This window comes from Trichomycterus rosablanca, chromosome 11, assembly GCF_030014385.1.
Source record: "Trichomycterus rosablanca isolate fTriRos1 chromosome 11, fTriRos1.hap1, whole genome shotgun sequence".
Lineage (NCBI taxonomy): Eukaryota > Metazoa > Chordata > Actinopteri > Siluriformes > Trichomycteridae > Trichomycterus > Trichomycterus rosablanca.
In genome coordinates this window covers 32,791,404-32,814,601 of record NC_085998.1, presented here as the reverse complement: position 1 = coordinate 32,814,601, position 23,198 = coordinate 32,791,404, and the positions used below count along the sequence as shown (strand labels likewise).

Genomic DNA, 23,198 nt, shown 5'->3' with positions numbered 1-23,198 from the left:
ATTGGGAGGAAAACTGGAGGGAAAATGCATAATGATGTGGTTCTAAAATAACTTGTTATTAGGGGGTGCTACATTTCCATACTCTGCAACCTAGTGGGTACCTACTGATTAGACTGAAATGACAAAATACACAGAAATCATCAAGAATCGGACTTTCAGAATTTCTGATGTCTTCAATGCAACTGGTCGAGTGTGTTGAATATTAAAAGAACATAACGTGTGTCAACAAGTGAACACTTCAAACAGGGGAAATGCTTTAGAGGCTATGTGGCAGGTGTAGAACTAAAACACAGAGCTGTACTGCACCAATCACTGGAGCATTTGCCCAGATATAGTATTCACCTGGTAGGCCATTAATAATAAAGAAATCAGGCATTAAAGCCTAGTACACATTTTTGAAGTCTCCATATTACAAAGGGGCACTTACAGAGGCAGGTTCTTACCAAGATTTGGAGCACTGGCTGTTCTTTTGTTGCTTTTGAGCTTGAAAAAGCCTCTTCCAAAGGAGGATCTAGCTTTCCTTGTCCCAAAAGGTTCATCCTCTGTGGTACGAGAACTGGCAGTGGGGACCTTGGGTGGTAAGGTTGTAATTTTGTTGAATTCATCAAAAGCACGACTCTGTAATAAAAAGAAACACAATTTTACATATAAAAACATAAATTATAAAAAAAAAATGTAATCTCAAAACAAAGCTGCATTAAGGTTCTGTGTCCTCTGCTCAAAAAACCTTAAAAAACCAAACGCTGTAATTTAAAATCTCTACATATCATTAAAAATACCATCATTAAAATGACATCAGTGCTTTGCAGCCTGTTCCTGGAGAAATGTCTGTTTATTTGAAAGTCTTGTATTATAATGTTCAGGATGTATTTTTTATGTTTTAAATATACTGCTGTAGAAATGCTGAGTTAAATACAGTCTACAGGAGCAGGGTTACAATGAGCAGGTTCACATTAAGTAATGAAGCATCTTACTTCTGCTGGACTCTGCACAACTGCTAAAGTTCTCTGTGATTTAACCAGAACAAGAGGTGTTATTACATATTTGCTAAAAGCTAGAAAATGACATTTATAAAAACCCACAAACTAGCAGCAGTTTTACAATAGACATATTGTGGGCATAAAATACACTTACTTTCACCACTTTGGAATGCTATGTAAATAACTGCTAATGATGCTCTGGCATAAGTGCAACAATGAAATTACTGCTGTGGAATTAAATAATTCATTGGTAAAGGACTTTAGTGTTTAGGTAGCCTGTGTAAAATATGGCTGGAGATTGCAGCTGATTTTGTTACTGTTAATGTTAACATGTACATAACCCATTTTTTGCAAAATCCTATACATACAAAAATCTGGGCCCATTTTTCTACACACTTCAACAGCAGTTAAAAATTGTGATTACATTTTTTTGACTGGATCTACTTTGGAGTTTTTTCCAGGCCGCAATGACAGCATTTCTTATGAATTTATGCGTATATTTGAGTATATATACAAACTCCTGACTACAATATGTGCATATAAAAGTTGATAAATGTTTCATTAAATGACACAAACCTAGCTTAAATAATAAAACTGTTTAAGATTAGGGTGATGGCACTCACCATTTCACTAGGGCTGCCATCCAGTTTACTCTGGCTGCCAGACTTGGGGACCTCCACACTTCTGCATAAAACAACAGACTTACAATTACTATCAGAAACATCTAAAGCATTAAACCACTAGCACTTAAGCATGTTAACACAGACATGCTTTGAAATCTGACTAAAACATTAAAGATTTAAATAAAAACAATACATAGTGATGCATTACAATTACACTCAATCCTTGGTTCACTAGTCTAAAGTTCACCAGAGTTGAACATTTGATGAAACACATGTTGACAAACGTGACCCAGCAGGAGATTTTCTGGGCCAGGGCTGCGGAAATTTGCCAAGCTGAAGGATACATGAAATGTGCTTGTCAGCTTGAATTTAGAGCTGCAAAATCCAGCACTATACGACTCAGCTTGGCACATTATCTGCAGGAAGTTTAGCACATCACAAGCCTGTTAATGAGGACCTATAAGGTAACGTGAAAATGAACTTAATCAATCTGGTAACTACATTTATTGATTATTTGATAAGCCACATTGCATATGTACAATAACTGGCTGTAGCTTATCTGTACACACCGTCCTCTGTACCAAATTAATAAACCAAAATGAATAGCCACTCACAAGATAATGTTTGGGTAGTGGACTATTTTCAGCACTGTAATAGCATGAACACTGTAATAACAACATGGTACTGTGTGTTCTGGTATAAGTTTATCAGATGCAGTAGGGCTGCTGGGATTTTTTTTAAATCTGTTCAAACTTACCAGCCTCCTAACAACAAATAACAATATTATCAATATGTCCAAGTTTGCATTTGCTCTGGAAGTTTTCCTTAAAAATCATTTATCTGTCCTACAATTCTCCCGGTCCCTGGTGCCAAGAAGCACCCCCATAGCATAACACTGTCACTGCCATGTTTCCATGTAAAGATCATTAATATCAATCATTAATATAGATAAATAAATATCAATAAGCAATTATGGGCAACAGTAGCTATAAATGTAAACACAATTATACACATTTAAATCACACAAGCTCTGTACAAGTTGCAAAACTGCGGGGTGGGGGGTATCTGCAGAAAAATGGCTCCCCATTTTGCAACTCTGTGGCAGGCATACTCACTCCAGATCGGTATCGATCAAAGGCTCCTGTGCCTGGTTTTGCTCCTGATGCCCTGAATCACTAAACAGGACAAACACACAAGTATTGGAAAGGTAGAGTGAAGGGGAAAGTGGGATGTACAAGCAAGCATAGAATGCAAATACATATCTAATATAGCTCATGTGTCTAAAGAACACTGGGAAAGTAGAGTGGTTAAAACAATAAGTAATAAGTGAACACAATTTGTATGAATAACAAAGGCTAATGAGACATGCATTAACACATGAATATAGGAGACTGAGACACTGGGATGCAGACACAGCTAGGAGGAATGATATGGACTGCAGAATGGATGACACTGGAATATAGACAAGATAATAACATGAACACACAGTGATGATTAAGCAGACATGAGGGTAACAGGCGTGTCTTTTAGTGATACAGTCACCAGGTTGTCTACTTTCAAAATCATAGTATTAAGGCACTGGCCTTTTTGTGATCAGACTTATGGCTGGATAATATGGCGATATATGTCCCATTTGATAAGAGACATGTGTGGTTCTAGAGTTGTGTGGCTCCAGAGTTGAACATTGGTGGTCCTGTTTAACAACTTTAAAGTAGATCCATTCTAAAATTTCCACTCGCTGTGTAAAGTGATTTGTCGAGCGTACCTCTGGGAAGGCACTTGATCCAGATCTACATCAGTCTCTAGCTTGACTTGTGTTGATGGTGAGAGCAAGGGCACATGCAGCATACTGACAAATGTCGTTGGCTAAAAACAAAAAATGGAAAGAAAAAGGATGAATGCAAAAAGTCAACATGTATGTTAGATTATACAGTGTCATTATCCATGATGTAGTCATAAACTAAACGTTGGGGGAGGGGGGGCATATTGACAACTGACAACAACACTTGAAGCAAATCTGAATATGAGGGGGCGGGGGAGGGGTGGTCTAATATTCTGAGAAATTTATGTTGTTTTTACATTTGGTTCAATCACTAGGGTCCATACTCAGGATTCATTTCATTCTGGGGACAGGCAGGGTTATCTGACCCGTTTTGACTGGTCAACTATTTGAATGTGAAAAAAATCTTAAATACAAAAAGAATTATTTTATTGTATTTTCAATAGTGTTTAATATTTTCTTGCTTTTTGTACAACAATAAAATAAAAAAATCTACAGGTACTTTATATTTTGTCTGTGATTTATTCACTCTGTGACTTATTTGCCTCCTGTTCCCTGCCAGTGTGGAACTTAAAAGAAAAACAATTATTTTAATGAGCACAATCTGTACCCTAACTCACATAAACACACAGACCATTGTTTTCAGTGAAATCTGGGTCCTAACTGACTTGGGTTTATAATGATCAAGCAAGTGTTATGAAAGGTGCTATACAAATAAACTTGCCTTGCCTTGCCTTTAATTTCAGTAATAACTTCAGATAACCTTTACATCTGGACATTATTCACACAAAGAACTAAATCCCTGGAGAACATCTGTAGCATCTGACTGAGACAGGAAGCTGATGAATAGTCTCTGGCCTGAACGTTTGATGTTTAAAATTAAACCTGTGCTGAATGTCTCAAAAACTTTCAGAAGATTCGGAAGGTTAAAACAGAAACCTTAAAATGTATTAAAATCAGTAAGAAGCTGCAATCAAAGCATTTCTTAAAAGCAGAGTTTCCAACTTCAGTGTACACAAAACTGTCCTGACACACTGCAAGCTTCAACTTTTTTAAATGTAGCTGCTGTACCTCATCCTGATTCTGTGCTTCCTTAACACAAGCAAGAAGAGACTTCTCTGTATCCATCGAAAGCGACAATGCAGTAGACATGGACAGGGAGCTGTCACTGTGGCTCTCGTCACTTTCTCCGTCTTTTGCTTTTATCAAGGGAAAAAAAAAGAAAAGCAGTTGGTTTACATTACCTTAACAAAACATGGAAAATAACTCACATCAAAAGTATTTTTCTACATAAATGCATCCTTAAAATGTGTTTGCTTTCAGTGGATAATCAAGTTTGTTCTAATGAAGTCTTTATTGGCAGCAGTTTTAATTGTTCAGTAAAAGAGAAGTTGACTAGCAGATGTCTGCTTGATATTTAGCTTGAAAGGGATAGGCATAGAAAAGTATCTAGTCGACTAATAAAAAATAATGCATGAATCAACTGACACTGTCTTATCCAAAAGTTTGAAAGCCCTGGTCATATTTCATGTTTTGTTCATGTTCCAAGAGAAAAAAAAACTACTCCTTCGTAATTCTATAGACATACACATATCTTTAAAAAAAAAAAACCCACTCATGTCTGTGTGGACCCCCAATTAACTTTTAGCACCACTGAGATTCGAACCCCGGAAGTGAGCTAGCATGATTTATGATGCACCACCAGAGTGCGTTCAATACAGAATATCCTATTAAACTAAATGACAGACTGTTAATAGTCTTGGACGCTCTTTTGTTTCAAGTCAACTGATGACGGAATCTGAAAATTCCTATTCAACCAGGGTCAGAGACTTCTCCCATTTTGCCTGACACACTACTAATAATTTTTAAACGATCATCAATTAGAATACCATTTGTTATGGCTAAAAGCAGTTGTTGACTAATACAGTTGCTGACTTATGGTGTGCACACATGGTGAATTATCTCTTTTTACCTTTTATTCCCTGCACCAACATGACCATGTCCTGCACCTTCTTGTAGTGCATTAGTGACTGTCGAAGCTCCTCAATCTTGCGATCCTGTGGAGCAGTTAATAATGATTAAGATCACCCTGACATGAAAACCTCCTAAATTGCTACATGGATCAAATCATGTAGTACCTTTTCCTCATTGGCTGCCATTAGTGACTCGACTGCTTTCTTCATTCTCTGCACTTCCAAATCTGTAAACCACAGACCATGTAATTTAACAAGTGAACAAGAAAGACCATAGTGGCTAAATAAACACATACAGACACTGATGCAGAAACAAGGATTGTAAATCCATGGATTACAGAGGGGGCTTTATCACATAGAGCAGAAGCATGGAGGGATTCCATTCAGTGAGTTTACTGTGAGTGCATGTAACCAGAGTGGAGAGCGCTGTTCTCCAGCCTGAGAGCTTCCTGAAAAGGATTGCTTATAAAAAAAAAAAAGAACAGGTGACAAAATTGAGGGGAGTTGAAAGGAGCTTGATGGTACAACATGTTATTGTTAATGAAGACAGGCAGGAATACACAAGGGTGGCTTATGGACAGAATCTTGCGTGCAAGATGCATCCAACATGCTAAGAGGCAGTCAGTTTCTGACCTGGTGATCAAAAGCTAGTCTTAAATAATAGAATTACACTACATCTTCAGACTTATAATACATGCTTAGAAGTGTGTGATAACTCAAATATTTTCCTTTTATTTCATTTTCAGGTTTTACCAGGGTTTTATCCTGGTCAGGGTCACAGTGGGTTCATGCAGAACCACAGCCCAGGCAAGATGCTTAAACATCCTGGGCCTTGTTTTTAATACAATGTGTTTCATTACAAATCACACAATCAGCAGAACAACTGAATGTTTATATGGTTTATATGTGAACACCATTTCATCCTGGTCAGGGTCCAGTTTTACTGAAAACCACTGAGCGCTAGGCACTCCCTGGACAGGGTGCCAATCCATCACAGGGCACTGCACCACCTGAGTGCATTATTGTGTTTTTTTATTTTTATTTAGTTTTCGATAAGTAGCACCAAATCTCCCTGTTCCAAGTTACCCGAGCATGTGCTTAAAAGTAACTGAGCTCTTTAGTATGACCCATTTCACTGCCATCATTTACCAATGGACACTGCATCGCTGTATGCAAAGTTTAACCACTAGTAAAGTGTGTATTTAAAATATTGACCATAGAACGTCTTTAAAGAAATTATTTCCAGATTGTTCCTTCACGTAGAAGTGTTTATACATTAAATGGAACAGGGATCAATACTTCTCATTCATTCCACAGAAAGGCAAGCATAATGAGTACATACATGCAGACTGTGAAAGAACAGAACTTTAGAACTGAGTGAAACATCCATAGCAGGTGCGTAAATGTTAAGACAGGAGGTAAACCTTCCTTACGTTTCTCTTTCAGCTTCTGTTTAAAAGTTTCTTCTGCACTGAAAACTGTTTAAGACAAAGTAATCAAATAGAGCATCCGTCATTACCGCATCTTACAAAGCAGGCTGTTAAAAACTGCAGTATGCATGTAGCAATCATAAGCTCCAAATAAAATGATTTATTCGATTAAAATTTCATTTCAATTAAGCACTTGATACTAGCATTATCCCTATGACTATTTCAGAACTTGGACTGGGGTATTTTGCAGAGCATGTTGGAACAGGTGGAACTGAGAATATCAGTAACAGACTGTGGCTGACTCACCTCTCTCAGTAGATTCCAAGCCTGCAGGTGTTGGTGATCTAGACCCTGTTTCATCTTGTAACCTCCTTAGTTCTCCATCTTTACCATCCAGCTGCCTTCCTAATGCAGCCAGCTCTTCCTGAAAACATCCAAACATGCACGTCAGAAGCAAATAATCTTGCAGAACTTCAAACAATCACAAAAAAAACCCCACCAAAATCACAAACCACAATCAAAACATTATATGTACACTTACGCTCATTACTTAACACAGCATAAGTGTTTTTTATTTTTTATTTTTTTTTTTTACAATAAGGTTAAACTATTACCTTTTTTTTTTTACCAAAAAGTTCTTTTTGACTTTTATTCAAACAGTTCACAGACAGAAATGATTGGAATCCCAAGACTACCATGATATAAAATGTATATACGATCTACACATTGTTACAATGCCAGGTTTTTGCAATGTAAGAAGAGAACAAGATGAATCATTTCAGACTTTTTCTGATTTTTTACATCACAAAACCCAGCCAAATTAACAGGGGTAGGTAGACTTTTTATACCCACTGTACATAGCACTTCAAAGTTTCTGTAAACTTTGTAAATTGCATTCAGTGTGCTTTATTCTTTGCAAAATATATGTTATTAACAGAAATACTTGTGTGTTTGATATCTAAAATTGAATAATCAAATCACATCAACAATCAGTGACCACAAGGTATGCCAACCTTGAGTGCCTCGATTTTGTGGTCCTTCCTTTGTTTTTCATACTGCAACTGGCTGGTTTCGATTTTCAGGCTAGATAGCTTTGCCATAAGCGACTAGCAGTGGAGAAAGAAGCCAGGAAGGAAGAAAACAAGAAATTGAGAGGAAAAAAGACAATTTAAGATGGAAAGATGTGTCAGCTTAGCAAAAAGATTAATTAAAAAACACACTAAAGTAGGGATGTCCCGATTACGGTTTTTTGTTCCCGATCCCGATCATTAATTTTGATCCCGATCCGATATCGAGTCTCAAACCGATACTTGTATTTTCTAGATATTGTCTAGATAAGAACTAGATAATACTGTTCACACAGTGCACACTTCAAGTACATTACAGTTATTCAAATTAATCTAATGTATATGTTTAACAACTGAATAGCTCTGTAGTGCTGTAGGAAAAAAAAATGCCTGCATCCAAGCTATTGCTTAATGTTCTTTTATATTTACAAAATAAAAGTAAACAAACTTGGTGCAGCATTGTAGTAGTAAAACTGGAACACTCGAAATGTTGTGACAATGGTTTGATGGACGTTTCTAGGCGAAGTGAGTGTGTTTTGACCCTTTGGGGTTTCCATAGTGCATGGAATAGCGTGCTTGGCTAACGCGATGACTCTAGCTGTCCGCTATTCGGTACTGTAACAGAAGAAGTTAATAAAGTGTTTTGCTCCGACAATTTGTGAATATACCGTGTATTTATTTCTTTATTAAGCGAGTGCATCACTACGACGCTCGGTTACATAACTAAGCCAATCAGAGTGCTTGATACTGAGATGTTGTTCAGTCTTGTAAAAGGTACACTTGTAAAAGCTGTGTGTTATAGTCCTGAAGTTTTCATACTCGATTAAAAGTTATTGTTTTGTAAACCGGAGTGATCCTTGACTCACACACCATGTAAACAGTAAAATTCTACAGTAATGAACGCAGCTCTGCTCCTACCGCCTCGTGAAACGCTCGCATTGCAGACATTACACTTCGCTGTTGGACTTGTTTCACTTTCCAATTTAAAGTATTTCCACACAGCGGACATGCTGACGTAAAACAAAGGATCAGTTTAGGGTCGGCATTAGTAAAGCCGATACCGATCAGTTAATAAATGCCTTGATCGGTCCCGATTCCAATCTTTGAGATCGGATCGGGACATCCCTACACTAAAGATCAAGAGGAAAAGAGAAAGTAATGAAACAGAGGTAAAATACTGAGACAACACTGAGGAAAATGGGTATTAAACTCACCTTAGTGGATTTTAATTTCTTCTCATACTGCAGCCGTTCAGTTTCCATCTCAGAAATGCGGTACCTTAGCTCGTTAATTTCCAAGATCAAACCCTGATGAGATAGACCATATTACTAACATTTACTATACATACATTAATTAACAACTGACCAACAAAAAAAAAAGACTTCTCAGTTAGTTCGTTTTTTTTACCTGATAAACACTTGAGTGCTACAAAAGCTACGATAATAACTTAATGTACATGGATGATAATTATATATCAGTTTTACTGATGTAGCAAACAGAGTAAACAAGTTTACAAGTGTATAAACTCCAGTGGGAATGAAGTAAACCAGGACATATTATATGAAAGCTCTATTCGACCACATGAGCTTGGAAGTTATTAGCCATATAAAGGTGCATATAAAGTGCGATACGCAATCTCCGGGACTAGTCAGGGCACATGCACGCAGGAGCAGGGTCTCTTCGCAATATGCATGGGAACCCAACATTGGCAGGTGATAATAAGCAGAGGCAGATTGGATGTTGAAATTGATTTTTAGTACATGTGACATTCTGTTGCTACATAGAAACTGATTGTCCATATCAACCCTCTCAGTAAATGTTGTTACATCTTTTAAACCCTGAAAATTCAAGTAATTTTAAATTATGCAGGTTTTCTTGTCTGTTGTTTAATAACGATATTTGGATAATGTTTGGCTGCTGTTAATACAATTCTGAGGATTAAGTACTGCTTCATGCAAGATTTGTGTAATATAGTGATCACATGACTAAACACTGCCACAATGCCATCCAAACGTATGTAACCAGCCAACATTTCACACGTGCATGTCTATGAACTTAGTCTTAAATATTAACTCAGCTAGGCAAGCAATCTGCAAAGAACCCGCAAAAAATCTGCATTTTGGCGTATTTAACCATCTTGGTGTGTAAACATAGATCATGACTTTGTAATCAGTTTTAGGTATTGTTGTGTCTGGACGGAAGATAAAACCAGAATCCAGAGACAGTCACTTCCATTCAGTACAGAGAGAGGCCTTTCAGGGAGCAGCTCTTTGTCACAGCATCCACCAGCCTGAGATTTATGATTCGGTAAACAAACAGCCTGAGGCTGCAATTAGATGAAACCACTAAAGTAACAGCAGTGAAAATCCATGCCTGCACAATTAAATAAATCTATATTTCTCTGAATGTTTATCAGTGAGAAAAGTCTGTTTACACCGTCACTAAATCCTAAGTAAAGCTTCCAGTTGTTAGAGGATTAAAAAGAGCATATTCAAGGGAACAGATTTCAAAACTGTGGTGCTGTTTGGGCTGTACAGAAATACAGGACACAAACCAAACCAACTTTTAATTTCTGTATATTTGTGTACAACATCAGAAACCTGAATTTTATCTGCAGCCAGGAAATTGTTACAGAAACAATTATGATACAAATATGTTATGATCTTTCACATTAGTAATTAAAAATGTTGCCCGCATTATTTTTTTATTATTGTTGCATTAATACCAACCCAGAAGTAACAAAAACTTTAAAACAAACTTAATATACAAATAAAATCCCAAAAGCAAAAAGCGTTTTGTATAGTCAGCCTTAGAGAACACAAGTTAACCATCTGTTTTTAGCAAATCTTGCACTATCCATAAAGTCAGCATGTTTTTTCACCACACAGAATGGAGATCCTTCCTTCATGGGCGTCTCCTTAACACCCACACTTAGATACAAACTCTATATTCTAGTCCGAGACATGCACGTCCACAGAAAGAGCAAAGCCTCTGCAGTAACGACTATTTTGCAGGGAGAAGAAAAACCACCCGAAACAACTTTAGAAAGGAAGTGGCATTTAAGAGAAACCTCCTCACCTTTTGTCCAGAAAGCAAATAATTCACAGCAAGGACAAAAACCTACTATTTTAAACACTGAATGAAAACAACAAGAATGCAGTGCATATGTGCAATCAAAATTATTTAACCACTGATTTCATTAAATCAATCAAACAAGAACAATTTGAATAGCTCAACACAACTAACAGAACAAGTTGTTTCTCCGGCTACACTACCTGGACGTGGCAGAAAGAGGAAACTATCACCCGTTGCCATCATAATCCTGAGGAGGCAGGTGGTCAACAATTATCCAGTAAATGCAAAAGACCTGCAGTATATTAGATTATAGTAGAAATGTCATGCTGTCTGGGGCATCATTGGACCTTCCAGCAAGACAATGATCTCAAGCATACATTAAGTGTTATTGTAGCAGGATTGCAGGTGGGTAGGTGCATGTATTTAGGTTTGGGTGTAAATATGTTGTCTAAATGTCACTCACCTCACTATCGCTGAATCTGTTATCAAAGTCTTTTCTCTCTTTTTCAAAGGCATTCAGCTTTAGCCTTAGATTAGAAATCTCAGACATCAGCTCCAGTTTTTGTGTCTCAAGAGCCGACCTGCAGATCAGCTCCTGCAAGACAAACAATAGTTCAACCCTTTAATTCACACCAGTCTGGGCATAAGTTCTAAATAATATTTTGTTTAAAGATGAATTATATAGAACAAATTAGAGTGATAAATATGCCAAAGCAGAAGAAATTGGAAGGGGACAAATACTTCTTGCAGCTCACCTGCTGTAACATTTCCTCAGTGGTATTTAATTTGTCACGGTGTTCCTCAAGGCACAAGTCTAGGTCTCTTATCTTTTCTCCTTGAACCTCGACTTGGTCTGTCAAGACGCTCACCTATAAAATATCACTTGGTTACATGTTGTATTCTAATGTATGAACAATATAGAACCAAAACACCTTGTTACTTCTGGAAATTGGTGGCCCCCCATTGTATCTAACCCTGGAATACCCTGTATTAAGTACAGGGCGTCAATCCATCACAAGGCATTGGCTACTTCCCCTCAAACACAGCCTGTGTAGACGCCCAGCTGACAATAGTGCTGCTGACATTTAGACCCAGATATCAGCTGTGATGGGCAAGCGTAGCAGACCGCTGCACCACCGAAGTGCCCGGTGTAGTGTATATTCAAACTTAAATAAGTGAAGAAGCTAAAAGTTACCTGTAGAACAAGAGATTCCTTGTCACTTTCAAGACGATTAAGTCTGTCCTGGTAAATGTCACCAGTCAGAGAAATGTGCCCGTTGTGCCCATTTGACTATAAAAGCAAAAAAAGATATATATTTAGGGTTATTCTAACAGTGAGTTCAGAAATAAAGGATATAAAGCAGAACTGGTTTAAATTTGTACAGCTCGTTAAAATAAATAAATTAAAAGCCTCATATCATAAACTCAGAGTTTGCAATTTGGTTTGTTTCATGAGTTCTTTGCTTCCTCTGCACCACCTTAAATGATGAATGAACTACACAATTGTGAGTGGTAGCATTACAAGCTGACTCTGGCATTCCATTGACAGACTACCAGCTTTTCTGAATACAGAACTGAATACAGTTTATTAAAGAATAGACAGTTAGTCAAAAGTTTACATACACTTGTAGGGGACACATACACCGATAAGCCAAAACATTAGAACCACCCTTGTAATATAGATCAGAAATAGACATACAGCAATGTACAGTATTAACGGTATTAAAAATAGTTTTTGTTACCAAACTGTGTGGCACAGTCTTCTAATTCCTAGTTAATGATTATGATTGACCGTGAAGCTCTGTGCAGATCTCCAAAAGCAGAACTTGACAAATCACAAATGTCACATCTATTTCCAAGCAACTTCAGGTCATAAGACTATATGTGCAAACAATGTGATATGTGATGTATTTGCCAAGGCCGTGTGTGTTTTTGACCCAACAGACTTGTATGAAAACATCATCAAAGTTGTGACAAATATTTGTAAGTGTATAAAACTATATATACAAAGATTAGATCTATACTAGACCTACTAAAACCAGGTGTTACACAAATGCTAAAAATAAATTAGTCTGTATAAATGATTAATAGTGCAATTCCCATTAACAACACAGCAACACCATACTATTATTATCATTTTCCTATATTAGTAACAAATAGCAGTAATGTGACACTGTTATGAAACCAGAACACGTACCAGGTGGCCCTGCAGCCACTCTACCAGGCTGTGTGCAGTAGAGTCGGGTATCTGGCAGCGCAGTCCCTCTCTTTCCTCCGTGTCCATGAGCTCCAGAACCCCCCGCAGATCCTCGATTAGGTGCAGTGCCCGCAGGCCTCCAATGAACGGTGAGGTTGGAGACTGGCAGTCAAAGATTCCATTTGAGTAGTCGATTGACTTTGAGCCTGTGAGAAAAATATAACAAATGATAGTGTTACTGGTTCAGAAGCACCAATAAGACACAAAAAAAGTTACTCCATAATGATAAAACATTTGTTAAGCGGACTGAAAATAGACATGTAGCCATATAGTGAAGTCAGCTGAAGATCCATTTTGATATAAACTAGTAGAAATTGACCTGTGTTGTTTTATAACCAATATTGATTAGTATGGCTGCAACTAACAAACATTTTAGTAATTAAATATATATCAAAGCTCAGGTAGTGCAGTGGTCTAGTCTCCTGCCTACCACCTGTGAGATCTGGGCGCCGAATCTCAGTGGTGCTGTTGCCCACCGAGTATCTACACAGACATGACTGTCTATGTCTGAGGGGGGGTGGCTGAAGCTCTGTAATGGATTGACAACCTGTCTATAGTTTGTTCCATGAATCTGGATGGAACCGGATCCACCGTTACCCTGATGAATAAAAACTGTATTTAATTTTGCAGAACCTGGGACACTGGTGATAAAGTACCACATACCACAACAGTTTCTGAGGGCCTGTTTTCGATTGCTTCCATGCTTTTCCAGTGTCTGTGTGGGTTTTCTGGACAAACTCCAGTTTTGTCCCCACCTTATAAATATTAAAGCTGTCAAGAATAAAACAGTGGGTGAAATTATAACTGAATGTGTTTTCCTGACTTCTCATCTGTTGTTCAGCCTCAGAATGTATTTACACAGTGATGCTGTGGGTGGGACACTAAGCCAAACTTTATAGTGTTTGTACTTGTTACAGTATCTTGTTACACAGGTGAAGCGCTGATAGCAACTACATGACACCTCATATATTAGATAAAACCCTTTTATCAGCTTTAATGAAAGTCAATAATTGGTGAATTTCTATATGCTGCACTTCTGTGTGACAATGCCACAGCTAAATTTCTATCCAGTGTTCAACACTTACTTTCTGCCATAGTAGGGTCTAATTTGAGTATGTGGTCACCCCTGCTAATTCTTGAGTGGTCATATGGTTTAAACACACCCATTTTATACACTAAGAAGTATGTAAAATTAATTATTAATATTTTACATCAATTAAATATTTTACACACTCCAAAATACATGCTTTTCCAAAACACAGCAAGCAAAGGAGGATGGATGTCCATAAAACTTATGGTCAGATATTAACTTACTTTCTACCATACAATGTAGCTGGTAAATAACATTACAGTTACCTGCTATGATGCCATCCATTTGCTCCAAGGCAGCTGCCAACATATCGCTGGCATCAGACATCATCTTTAAATCTTCGATATCAACCCTGAAATTATATTTATAAAATGAGGAAATGATCAATTATAAATAAACACAGCAATACTGCAATCAACCAAACAACCATACAGAGAAAAAAAAAAAAGTATAATAAAAATACAGAAAAACAGAAGAAAAAGAATGCCTTTATTGGTCATATATACATATACATGTGTACTGTACAATTACATTTTTTTTCCCGCATACAGCAAATGGGCAGCTAGAAAATCACTCTGTACTATATAAAGGGGTCTTAGGCTCACGAAAAACCCCAAGATAAACCCCAAACCAGATTTCCTATAAATGCAAATACCTGTTTTGCAAAAACTGGTGTACTGTGACCCAGCAGTAATAGTCATGTATTAACTTAAAGCTAACCTAGAACCTTTATTTTAGGATCATCCAATTAGGTGTGTCTTTGAGGCATCAAGTATGTCTGTTTAAACATGCAAAAATGGTTTTTCAGACAAGATTACAATTTCTGCCCTCAGTCTTTAGTCTTTGCAGACCAATAAATCCTTATTTAGAAACAACTTACAATCATCTTCTCAAACAAGGACCAACCACAACTTTAATCATTAACGTTTCTACAATCAGCTTGGCAGATCGTAGAGAATCTTTCAGAACAGTAAAAATTCTGTGTTAAGTTGGATGATTCTTGCTCACTCACTGTTCCCTGGGTTACGCAGTCAGGATACCAACACTGAGCATTGATTTGGAAGAATAATTGAGCCATTTACCTCCATTACTGGCACAGCATTTGTGCTGTCACTTTGGACACAAGGCACTCTGTGTAAGCACTAGTGGGTGTATAACTGAGGTTCTTTTGGAGCACAGCCCAAGAACACAGGACCAGCCTTTTTCCTCCTCATTGCAGTAAATCTATTCTCCTTTTTAAAGTAACAAAGCAAAGGATAGAATCAAGACTTGCATGACCTTCTAATCTAATAGTTTGTAGCAACTGTCAGGCTGTAGCCAGTCAGTGGGATGGTGAGTTTTTATTTAAACAGCTGGTCCAACACACTGGCGACACCCAGCATTCAGGCAGTGGTTTTCCCTCTAGATGTTTTATAGAAACCACCCACAAACACACACCACATCAATTCAAATGTTGAATGTGTGTAAACCAACCCCCAACTTTAGACTACGTGTTATGCTTTAATCCACATTCTAGTGGCTTTAAAATGTCTGAGCAAATTAGTGATTTTAGAGGCTGAGATACTTCTATAGAAAAGCACTAAAATTGCTTTACAACAGCTACAAACTATAGCGTAGTCTCCATAAGTCCCTATCAAATTTAAAATGTCAAAACTGGTTTTAGTAAACTAGCACTTTGGTAGCAATAGTAAAACTGGAGTGGAGGTTAAAAGCATTACTGAATTGTTTGAATAGGCTTATTCTGTAAGACCTGCTAGCTTATACAGTGGCTTTCACATAAATCCCAACTGTCATCATGCAACAAAAATCTCTTAAAGTTTAAATCATACAAAATCCAGAAATCTTTTAATTGTAAAGCAGACACACTATTGGCAATTCAGAGGACTGTCTGGACCACAAGTTAATTGGTACAATACAACAGGATATTTTTTTTTATTAACAGGGCGTTAGCTATTGTAGTATTTTGTAATTAACGGGAGGTTAGCCATTTTAGTATTTTTAAATTAACAAGAATTAGCCATCATAGTATTTGTAATTAACAGAATGTTAGCCATAACATAAAACTACTTTTTAGGGTCATGTGTGCTTACAGATCTTTAACATAAAAACTGTACAGCAATTAAATAATCAGCTTTTTTCTGCAAGCCTGAATGTTCACATTACATAATCACATTAACTTCTAAAATTAGTCTCTCTCTCTCTCTTCTATATGGTTGAGAAAAATAAAATAAAAATAAACATTCTAGTCTCATTTACACACAGTAGCCTCTTTAAAAAAACAAATAATCCCAGTTCACCATGTAAAAAAATCCAGTGTAAATAGAACTCCAAAAACAGGATATCATTTCACATCAATGACACGGTTTCAAAGACAGTCTAAGTAACAGTTTTGTCTGGACATGTTTGCAGCACTAAGTTGATGTCAGACCTGCAGTACTGTGGGACGGGGTGATGGTGTCATTTTTATCCTGAGTATTTAACAACCACAAAAAGTAAATTGGACATTTTTTACACTTGGTGCAAAAATCAAAGACCAAACCCTGGGTCAATTCTATAGGGAAGGGCATCATTGCAGGATTGCATTCACACAGATGCTGTATCTATTGTGCAGGAAATGTTTGTGAAATAACTTATAAAAGGCTTTGCTTACCAGTCATAACCACTATGGTAAAACATAATATTGTAATTTTAAATGAGTGTTACTAGGCACGTCAGTGGCGGAGTGATCCATTACGCTAAGCCACTACCACTGAGATCAGGGTTCGAATGTCTCTACATTTTGCCATGAACCAGCTTGTCTAAACATGTCTAAACAGACATGACTGGCTATGTCTTTGGGGTCTGAAGCCTGCTATGGAACGGTGCCCAGTCCAGAGTTTTCCTGCCCTGGGCTCAGTGTTTTTCGGTGGAACCAGACCCGCCACGACCCTAAGCAGAAAAAAGCGGCTGATAAAAGTTAAATTAAAACAAGAATTACTTTTGTTTTAATTCCGTCCTTTTTCCAGATGTATAAATAAAAATACAACCTTTATGATTTATACACTGATTGCAGAAACCTGTTCCCTGCCATTGTATAACATGAAAAAATAAGGCAATGTGACGCATTCAGCCAATCACACGGCACTCTGTTCCCCGACCTTCAGGGTGGATTGTTTTTACACGAGTTTGCTGTTATTAAACACCAAAGCCCCATTATCAGGTGAAGCACAGACTGGTACCCTGGCTCAGAATGTGTTTTCATACATGCCTAAATATACATGACCATGTGTCAGTCCTGGATTAATGTGTGAAAAACACTGTTAAAGGAATTGTTTGCTTCAAATCTGGTATTCTTTTGTGGTGCATTCCTAAGTGAAAGCATCATGAACCAAAATGTTACATGGAACATGGACATCAAACAAATCCGCTTAAAAATTAGATAAAAAAAGAGGCTGTGCTGTCTTGTCACTGTCAGCTGCTGTAGCAGATTCATGTTTAAAGGCCGTTAAATGTGTCATATTTATTACTAGGTGCTCAATTACTGGGTGCTTAGTGAGCGCACAGTGAGTGTTAAACTGTCAAAAGGTCAAGAATAATGTAAAGAAGATAAAGCACTAAAGTCCACTAAAACTCTTTTGTACATCTAGAAACAATATTGCCAAGTTGCCACTGTTGGGCCCTAAGCACGGCCCTTAATACACAAAAGGTTGGATTGTATTTGAACGTAATTCTAAATTACTGCTAAAACTGCTAAAACTATTATTTTTCATTGACATGTTAGCACCGCTTTATTCGGGGCAGGGTCATATAGGGTGTGTTTTCTACGAAATCATTGTGTGCAATCCATCGCTGGGCCTTGGTGATCCTCCTTTAGAAATAGATAATCATGTCTGTTTGTAGCACCCAAATGGGGATTTAAACTCTGAATCCCAGCTGTAGTTGTCTAGTAATATAAACTTCAGCAAAGCATTTCAGCAAGCAATTAATAACAAATTAATTTACAGACTTTGCACTGCTTGCAGTTTGGGTGTCTTTTTCAAAGGAATTTTGAAGAACTGAAAAGTTCGCTAACATTCTCATTTCAGTGCACTTTGCTCTGTGATGTGAATTTCTGCATGGCTGGAATTTCCTCTTGTGGCTGGAACACAATGGCTCCCGGCCTGGCCAGCGATAACACAATGATAATAAGCTCTTTGTGATGAACTCCACTATCACATGACAGACACGGCATAGTACTCCAAAAGATTCATAAAAGACACTCTGCATTCCAGCTCTATGCCGTCAGTGGAATTTTACATTAGCGTGAAAACAAAATTAGAAAAATACAGAATTCCACCAAAATATACGAGGCAGTAACATTGCCTAACAAATGAAATGTATGCTTAAATAATGTCTACCCAAAGGAAAAATATAACAATACAATATGGAGACAGAATGGTATTCAAGCACTACATTCAGTGTGTTCCCTGGCTAATGAGGGGGTGTCTTCAGTTACAGTAACATTTACATTTTCTGCACTTAGAAATTTTCTATTCTGCACTGCACATTTTATCCAAAGCGACTTACAGTACTGTGACAGTATACAGTCTAAGCAATTAAGGGTTAAGGGCCTTGCTCAAGGGCCCAACAGTGGCAACCTGAAATCGGTGGGGCTTGAATCAGTGACCTTTCGATTAGTAGTCCACTACCTTAACCGCTAGGCTACAACTGCCATGCTCAGTTGGTATGCCCACTACACCCAAGCAAATTGTTCTGGACTCTACAGGAGCTATATTAGCTATGTTAATAGGTAACACCTATAGGAAAATGTAAATGACTCCAGAGCCAACATTTTAAATAATATGTCGGGCAGCACGGTGGCTAAGTGGGTAGCACTGTCGCCTCACAGCAAGAAGGTCCTGGGTTCGATCTCCAGGTGGGGCGTTCCGGGTCCTTTCTGTGTGGAGTTTGCATGTTCTCCCTGTGTCTGCGTGGGTTTACTCCGGGCGCTCCGGTTTCCTCCCACAGTCCAAAGACGTGCAAGTGAGATGAACTGGAGACACTAAATTGTTGACTGTATTCGATATAGCCTTGTGAACTGATGAACCTTGCATTATGAGTAACTACCGTCCCTGTCATGAATGTAACCAAAGTGTAAAACATGACGTTAAAATCCTAATAAACAAACAAAAAAACATAATATGTCTGAATACACAGATCAAGAGCAGAATACATACTGGATCAGGACTCGGTTGGTTGATGCGTAAACAAAAGTCAATAGCTTTCTGGGTCATAACATATTGAAACAAGTCATTTAAAAATCTCAGAGAAATCAGGATGTCTGTAATAATTATAAAAATGCAATGTTAAGCTTGATAATACACAAGATTAGAAAACGTCAACAGAAAATTTATTGACCGACAAGTTTAGAGATAGAGGCATGTTTACCACTGTGTTCCATCACCTTTCCTATTAATTACACTTTTTATCCTGGGAATTCAAGGCACTAAGTGTTCCAGTTTTGCATATGGAAGGAATTCTGCCTATTATTACATTATACAAGACTCCATACTACTGCTCAACAGTCTGTGGTCGCTGTTGTCTGATTCTCCTCTTAATAAAGCAGCAAACATTTTCAAAAGGAGACAGAGTTAAGCTACAGGCAGGTCAGTCAAGCACACTCACTCTCTGTCTACAAAGCCACACTGTTGCAGACAATGCACAATGAAGCCAGGCATTGTCTTGCTAAAATATCCATGGACTTATTTGAAAAACAATATGTGCCTCTGCATCATTGATACCTTTACACAAATTAAAGCATTTCTGTACAGAATTGATGAATGGTTTTCTTTTTGCATTTCAAAAATCCTGTAGTTCAACTGTACTCAGACTTATTGCAATAAAAAGCAATAAGCATGAAAACAAAAGTCCTGATGGTTTGCGATCCATCTACTCAAATACCTCAGGGCTACACTCCACTGAGCATGCAGTATTAACCAGTGACCTACTCTGAACCCATCAAAATAACAGCCAGAAACAAACAAGAGGGAAAAAAAACAGCCTTTTGGTTTCTGTCGCTGCAAAATCTTAGAGTCTTATAAGACAGTGAGCAAGCTGGAAGCCATGCATGAAAAAGGAAGCATGTGCAGTCTTAGTGCTGCCCTCAATACAAGCTTCTTAAGGGCATGATACAGGTCACATGACTAGAATTTTTTAACCTCTTCGGAGAAGTGCCAACTTAGTGCCCACTTCATTAAAATCCAAACTAGTGCCACCTGCCACATGCATACACTCGTATTCTCCAAGAAAACAAGAGGTGTAAGAAGCTTTTATTCACGACCCAATGATGGATGTAACAGTAAGCTTAATGCAATGACTTTTTTAAATCAATGCAATACAGAATGCGCTATGCAAAATTATTATTATTACAAACTGGAATGATTTCTGGAATGTAGAAAACATGGGTGGCATTGCACATGTCAAATATAAACATGGATTTCAAATACAAGCACAACAATTGTGAGATTCGTCAATCTTCTAGTGGATACCAGTGTTTTATCTTTGCAACAGACATGCAAATTATAGAAATTTGTAGTTTCATCATGACTGAATGAACCGTGTATTAAACAATATCAGAGTCTTGCAGAGCAGAGATTTAGATCTGGCCAGCTATTTTATTAAAAAGGCTATAAATTACCAGCTACTATTATGAGTCTGAGTGACAGAAGAATATGAGTTATTTAAGCACATCACTGCATGGTAGGAAAAACCGACCTCTTGTGTAGCTATAGTATACTATAAAATATGAATCTTAAATTATTTATTTGAATAAGCACAACCATAAAGCGAAGACAAAATCCCGGTGAGAAAGTAGTGTTGTTTTAGTGAAAAGAAAAGAAAGTAAGAAATGGCAATCACATGCGTTTACTAGAGCATCTTTCTTGCACACCTAACATAACGTCTACTGTTCCAATGAAAAATGAAAGCTCCTGGCTTTACAATATTCATTTCATGCAGCTATTAGGGAACTTTTGAGAAATCACATCACAGCCTTTAGTAAACTCCAGGTGGTAAACATGCAACTTTGCTATTCATTATTTCCATTTAACAATCATGCTTTATTCCTTACTAATAAAATCCCAGTGATTAATAACTCCAGTGAGTTGCTCAGTGTTATGAAACTAATGACAAGACCTATGATATCCTCATAAACTGTATTGAACATTAACATTGTAAAAAGCAAACTTAAAATGTAATAGACTTTTAGACAATCTTCAATAAACAGCATTTAACCATCATGGGACAGTGGTAGCGCTTTGGGCTTCTAAACAAGCTGGGATATGCGAAGAAAGAATTTCACTGTGCTGTATGTCTGTACATGTAAATATGACAAATAAAGGCATTCTATTCTATTTATTGAGTTGATTTGATTGTACTTATCCTAAGTTAAGTAAACCATTTCAAGTGCAAAAAACTGTAAATGAAACATATATACTGTTTTTAAGTTAAATATTTGATTTATATTTTATCCAAGTTACTACTTCAAGACATGCACACAATGTCACACCTGTCATGTTTTACATTTAATATTTTTGGTCATGCTTACACAACAAGCAGGCAGAGATCTACAATGTCACTCTAAAAATTCACAGTTCTGGTTTGGTGCCTGAAGTTAAGTTTTTGGTATAATACAGATTTTATCATTTACTACCTGGATTTTTTTTTTCTTAATGCCTCAAAATCTTAATGATTCACTTTACTGTCATGTTCTACAGCTGGCTAAAACGAGCCAAGTCAGATTTGGACATATTTATTTATTTGAACGTCATGTTTTACACACTTTGGTTACATTCATGACAGGACAGGTAGTTATTCGTTACACAAGGTTCATCAGTTCACAAGTTTCACAAGTCAAACAATGTCACAGACAATTTTGACTCTCCAATTCACCTCACTTGCACGTCTTTGGAGGAAACCGGAGCTCCCGGAGGAAACCGGAGCTCCCGGAGGAAACCCACGCAGACATGGGTAGAACATGCAAACTCCACACAGAGAGGACCCGGACTGCTCCACCTGGAAAACGAACCCAGGACCTTCTTGCTGTGAGGCGACAGTGCTACCCACAGAGCCACCGAGCTGCCCTATTTGGACACATTTAAAGTCTGTTTAAAATGAAAGTTGCAGTTGTTGAGTTCAGATGAGAAAGCAATGAGTCAAAATTTGTGTTCAATCCTACACTTTTTAAACACACTTCCTTTTATCCATTTTTAAGTTGTTTTCACCTGAGTGGATGTGTTACACTTCTTTAAATTCATTTAAACCTGTTTTATTCCGTTTACAGCAGCTTCTCTGGTTAAGAATGGAAAAGCTGCAGAAAGCTTCTCTTGTTCCCTGATGATTACGTGGACGGCGTGAATCACAAAACCCAACTCACCCAGTCGTGCCAACATAAACTCACTGGTTTCTTCATGAAAACTTTTTGCATTTTTATGTTATTCAGTAAAGACACACATTTAAACCAGAACTATTCAAAACAACAATGTTTCTGTGTACAGTATTCACTTCACAAAGCCATGTTAGGAATCTGTCTCCTGCGGCAGAGCCTCAGGCTACGGAAATCACACAGAACTAAACACATAACTAATAGAACTACTAATCTATCAAAATACATCTCCTATATAAGATATCAATGTTAGAAAATTTCTATGATCACACACACACATAAACTGTTCTCAAGAATCACTTTTTGTACATGTAGCCTGAACTACACAAGTTCAGAAAAGTAAGAAACCACACACAGCATTCAGCGTAGAGTCAAAACAACTCACCAAAACTCGGGCTGGCGCTTAAACAATAAAAGATGGAGCCGTACTGCTCTTGTAAAACGTCCCTTATTCCTTTAATTTGAATTTTACAATGTTTGCGCTCCCGAAAATCCCTGCACCCTTTCAGTCTGCGCCATGTC

At 37.5% G+C, this 23,198-nt stretch overlaps 1 protein-coding gene across 6 annotated transcripts in view; it reads right to left on the bottom strand.

Annotated features, from left to right (window-relative positions):
- ppfibp1b (PPFIA binding protein 1b) overlaps positions 1–23,198 on the bottom strand; it is a 31,914-nt gene extending 8,716 nt beyond the window's left edge. The window contains exons 1-18 of one of the 6 annotated variants that reach the window (XM_063004203.1): positions 23,062–23,198; positions 14,542–14,627; positions 13,126–13,331; positions 12,124–12,219; positions 11,684–11,797; positions 11,392–11,523; positions 9,068–9,160; positions 7,800–7,892; positions 7,093–7,210; positions 6,790–6,834; positions 5,522–5,583; positions 5,356–5,440; positions 4,455–4,582; positions 3,369–3,469; positions 2,719–2,778; positions 1,604–1,664; positions 975–1,007; positions 444–618 (exon numbers count right to left, since the gene is read on the bottom strand). In XM_063004203.1, coding sequence (XP_062860273.1) covers positions 444–618; positions 975–1,007; positions 1,604–1,664; positions 2,719–2,778; positions 3,369–3,469; positions 4,455–4,582; positions 5,356–5,440; positions 5,522–5,583; positions 6,790–6,834; positions 7,093–7,210; positions 7,800–7,892; positions 9,068–9,160; positions 11,392–11,523; positions 11,684–11,797; positions 12,124–12,219; positions 13,126–13,331; positions 14,542–14,605 — 1,666 coding nt within the window. In that variant the 5' untranslated portion in view covers positions 14,606–14,627; positions 23,062–23,198. The remainder of the gene's footprint in view (positions 1–443; positions 619–974; positions 1,008–1,603; positions 1,665–2,718; positions 2,779–3,368; positions 3,470–4,454; positions 4,583–5,355; positions 5,441–5,521; positions 5,584–6,789; positions 6,835–7,092; positions 7,211–7,799; positions 7,893–9,067; positions 9,161–11,391; positions 11,524–11,683; positions 11,798–12,123; positions 12,220–13,125; positions 13,332–14,541; positions 14,628–23,061) is intronic. The other 5 variants (XM_063004204.1, XM_063004206.1, XM_063004205.1 and 2 more) reach the window with 5 other exon arrangements.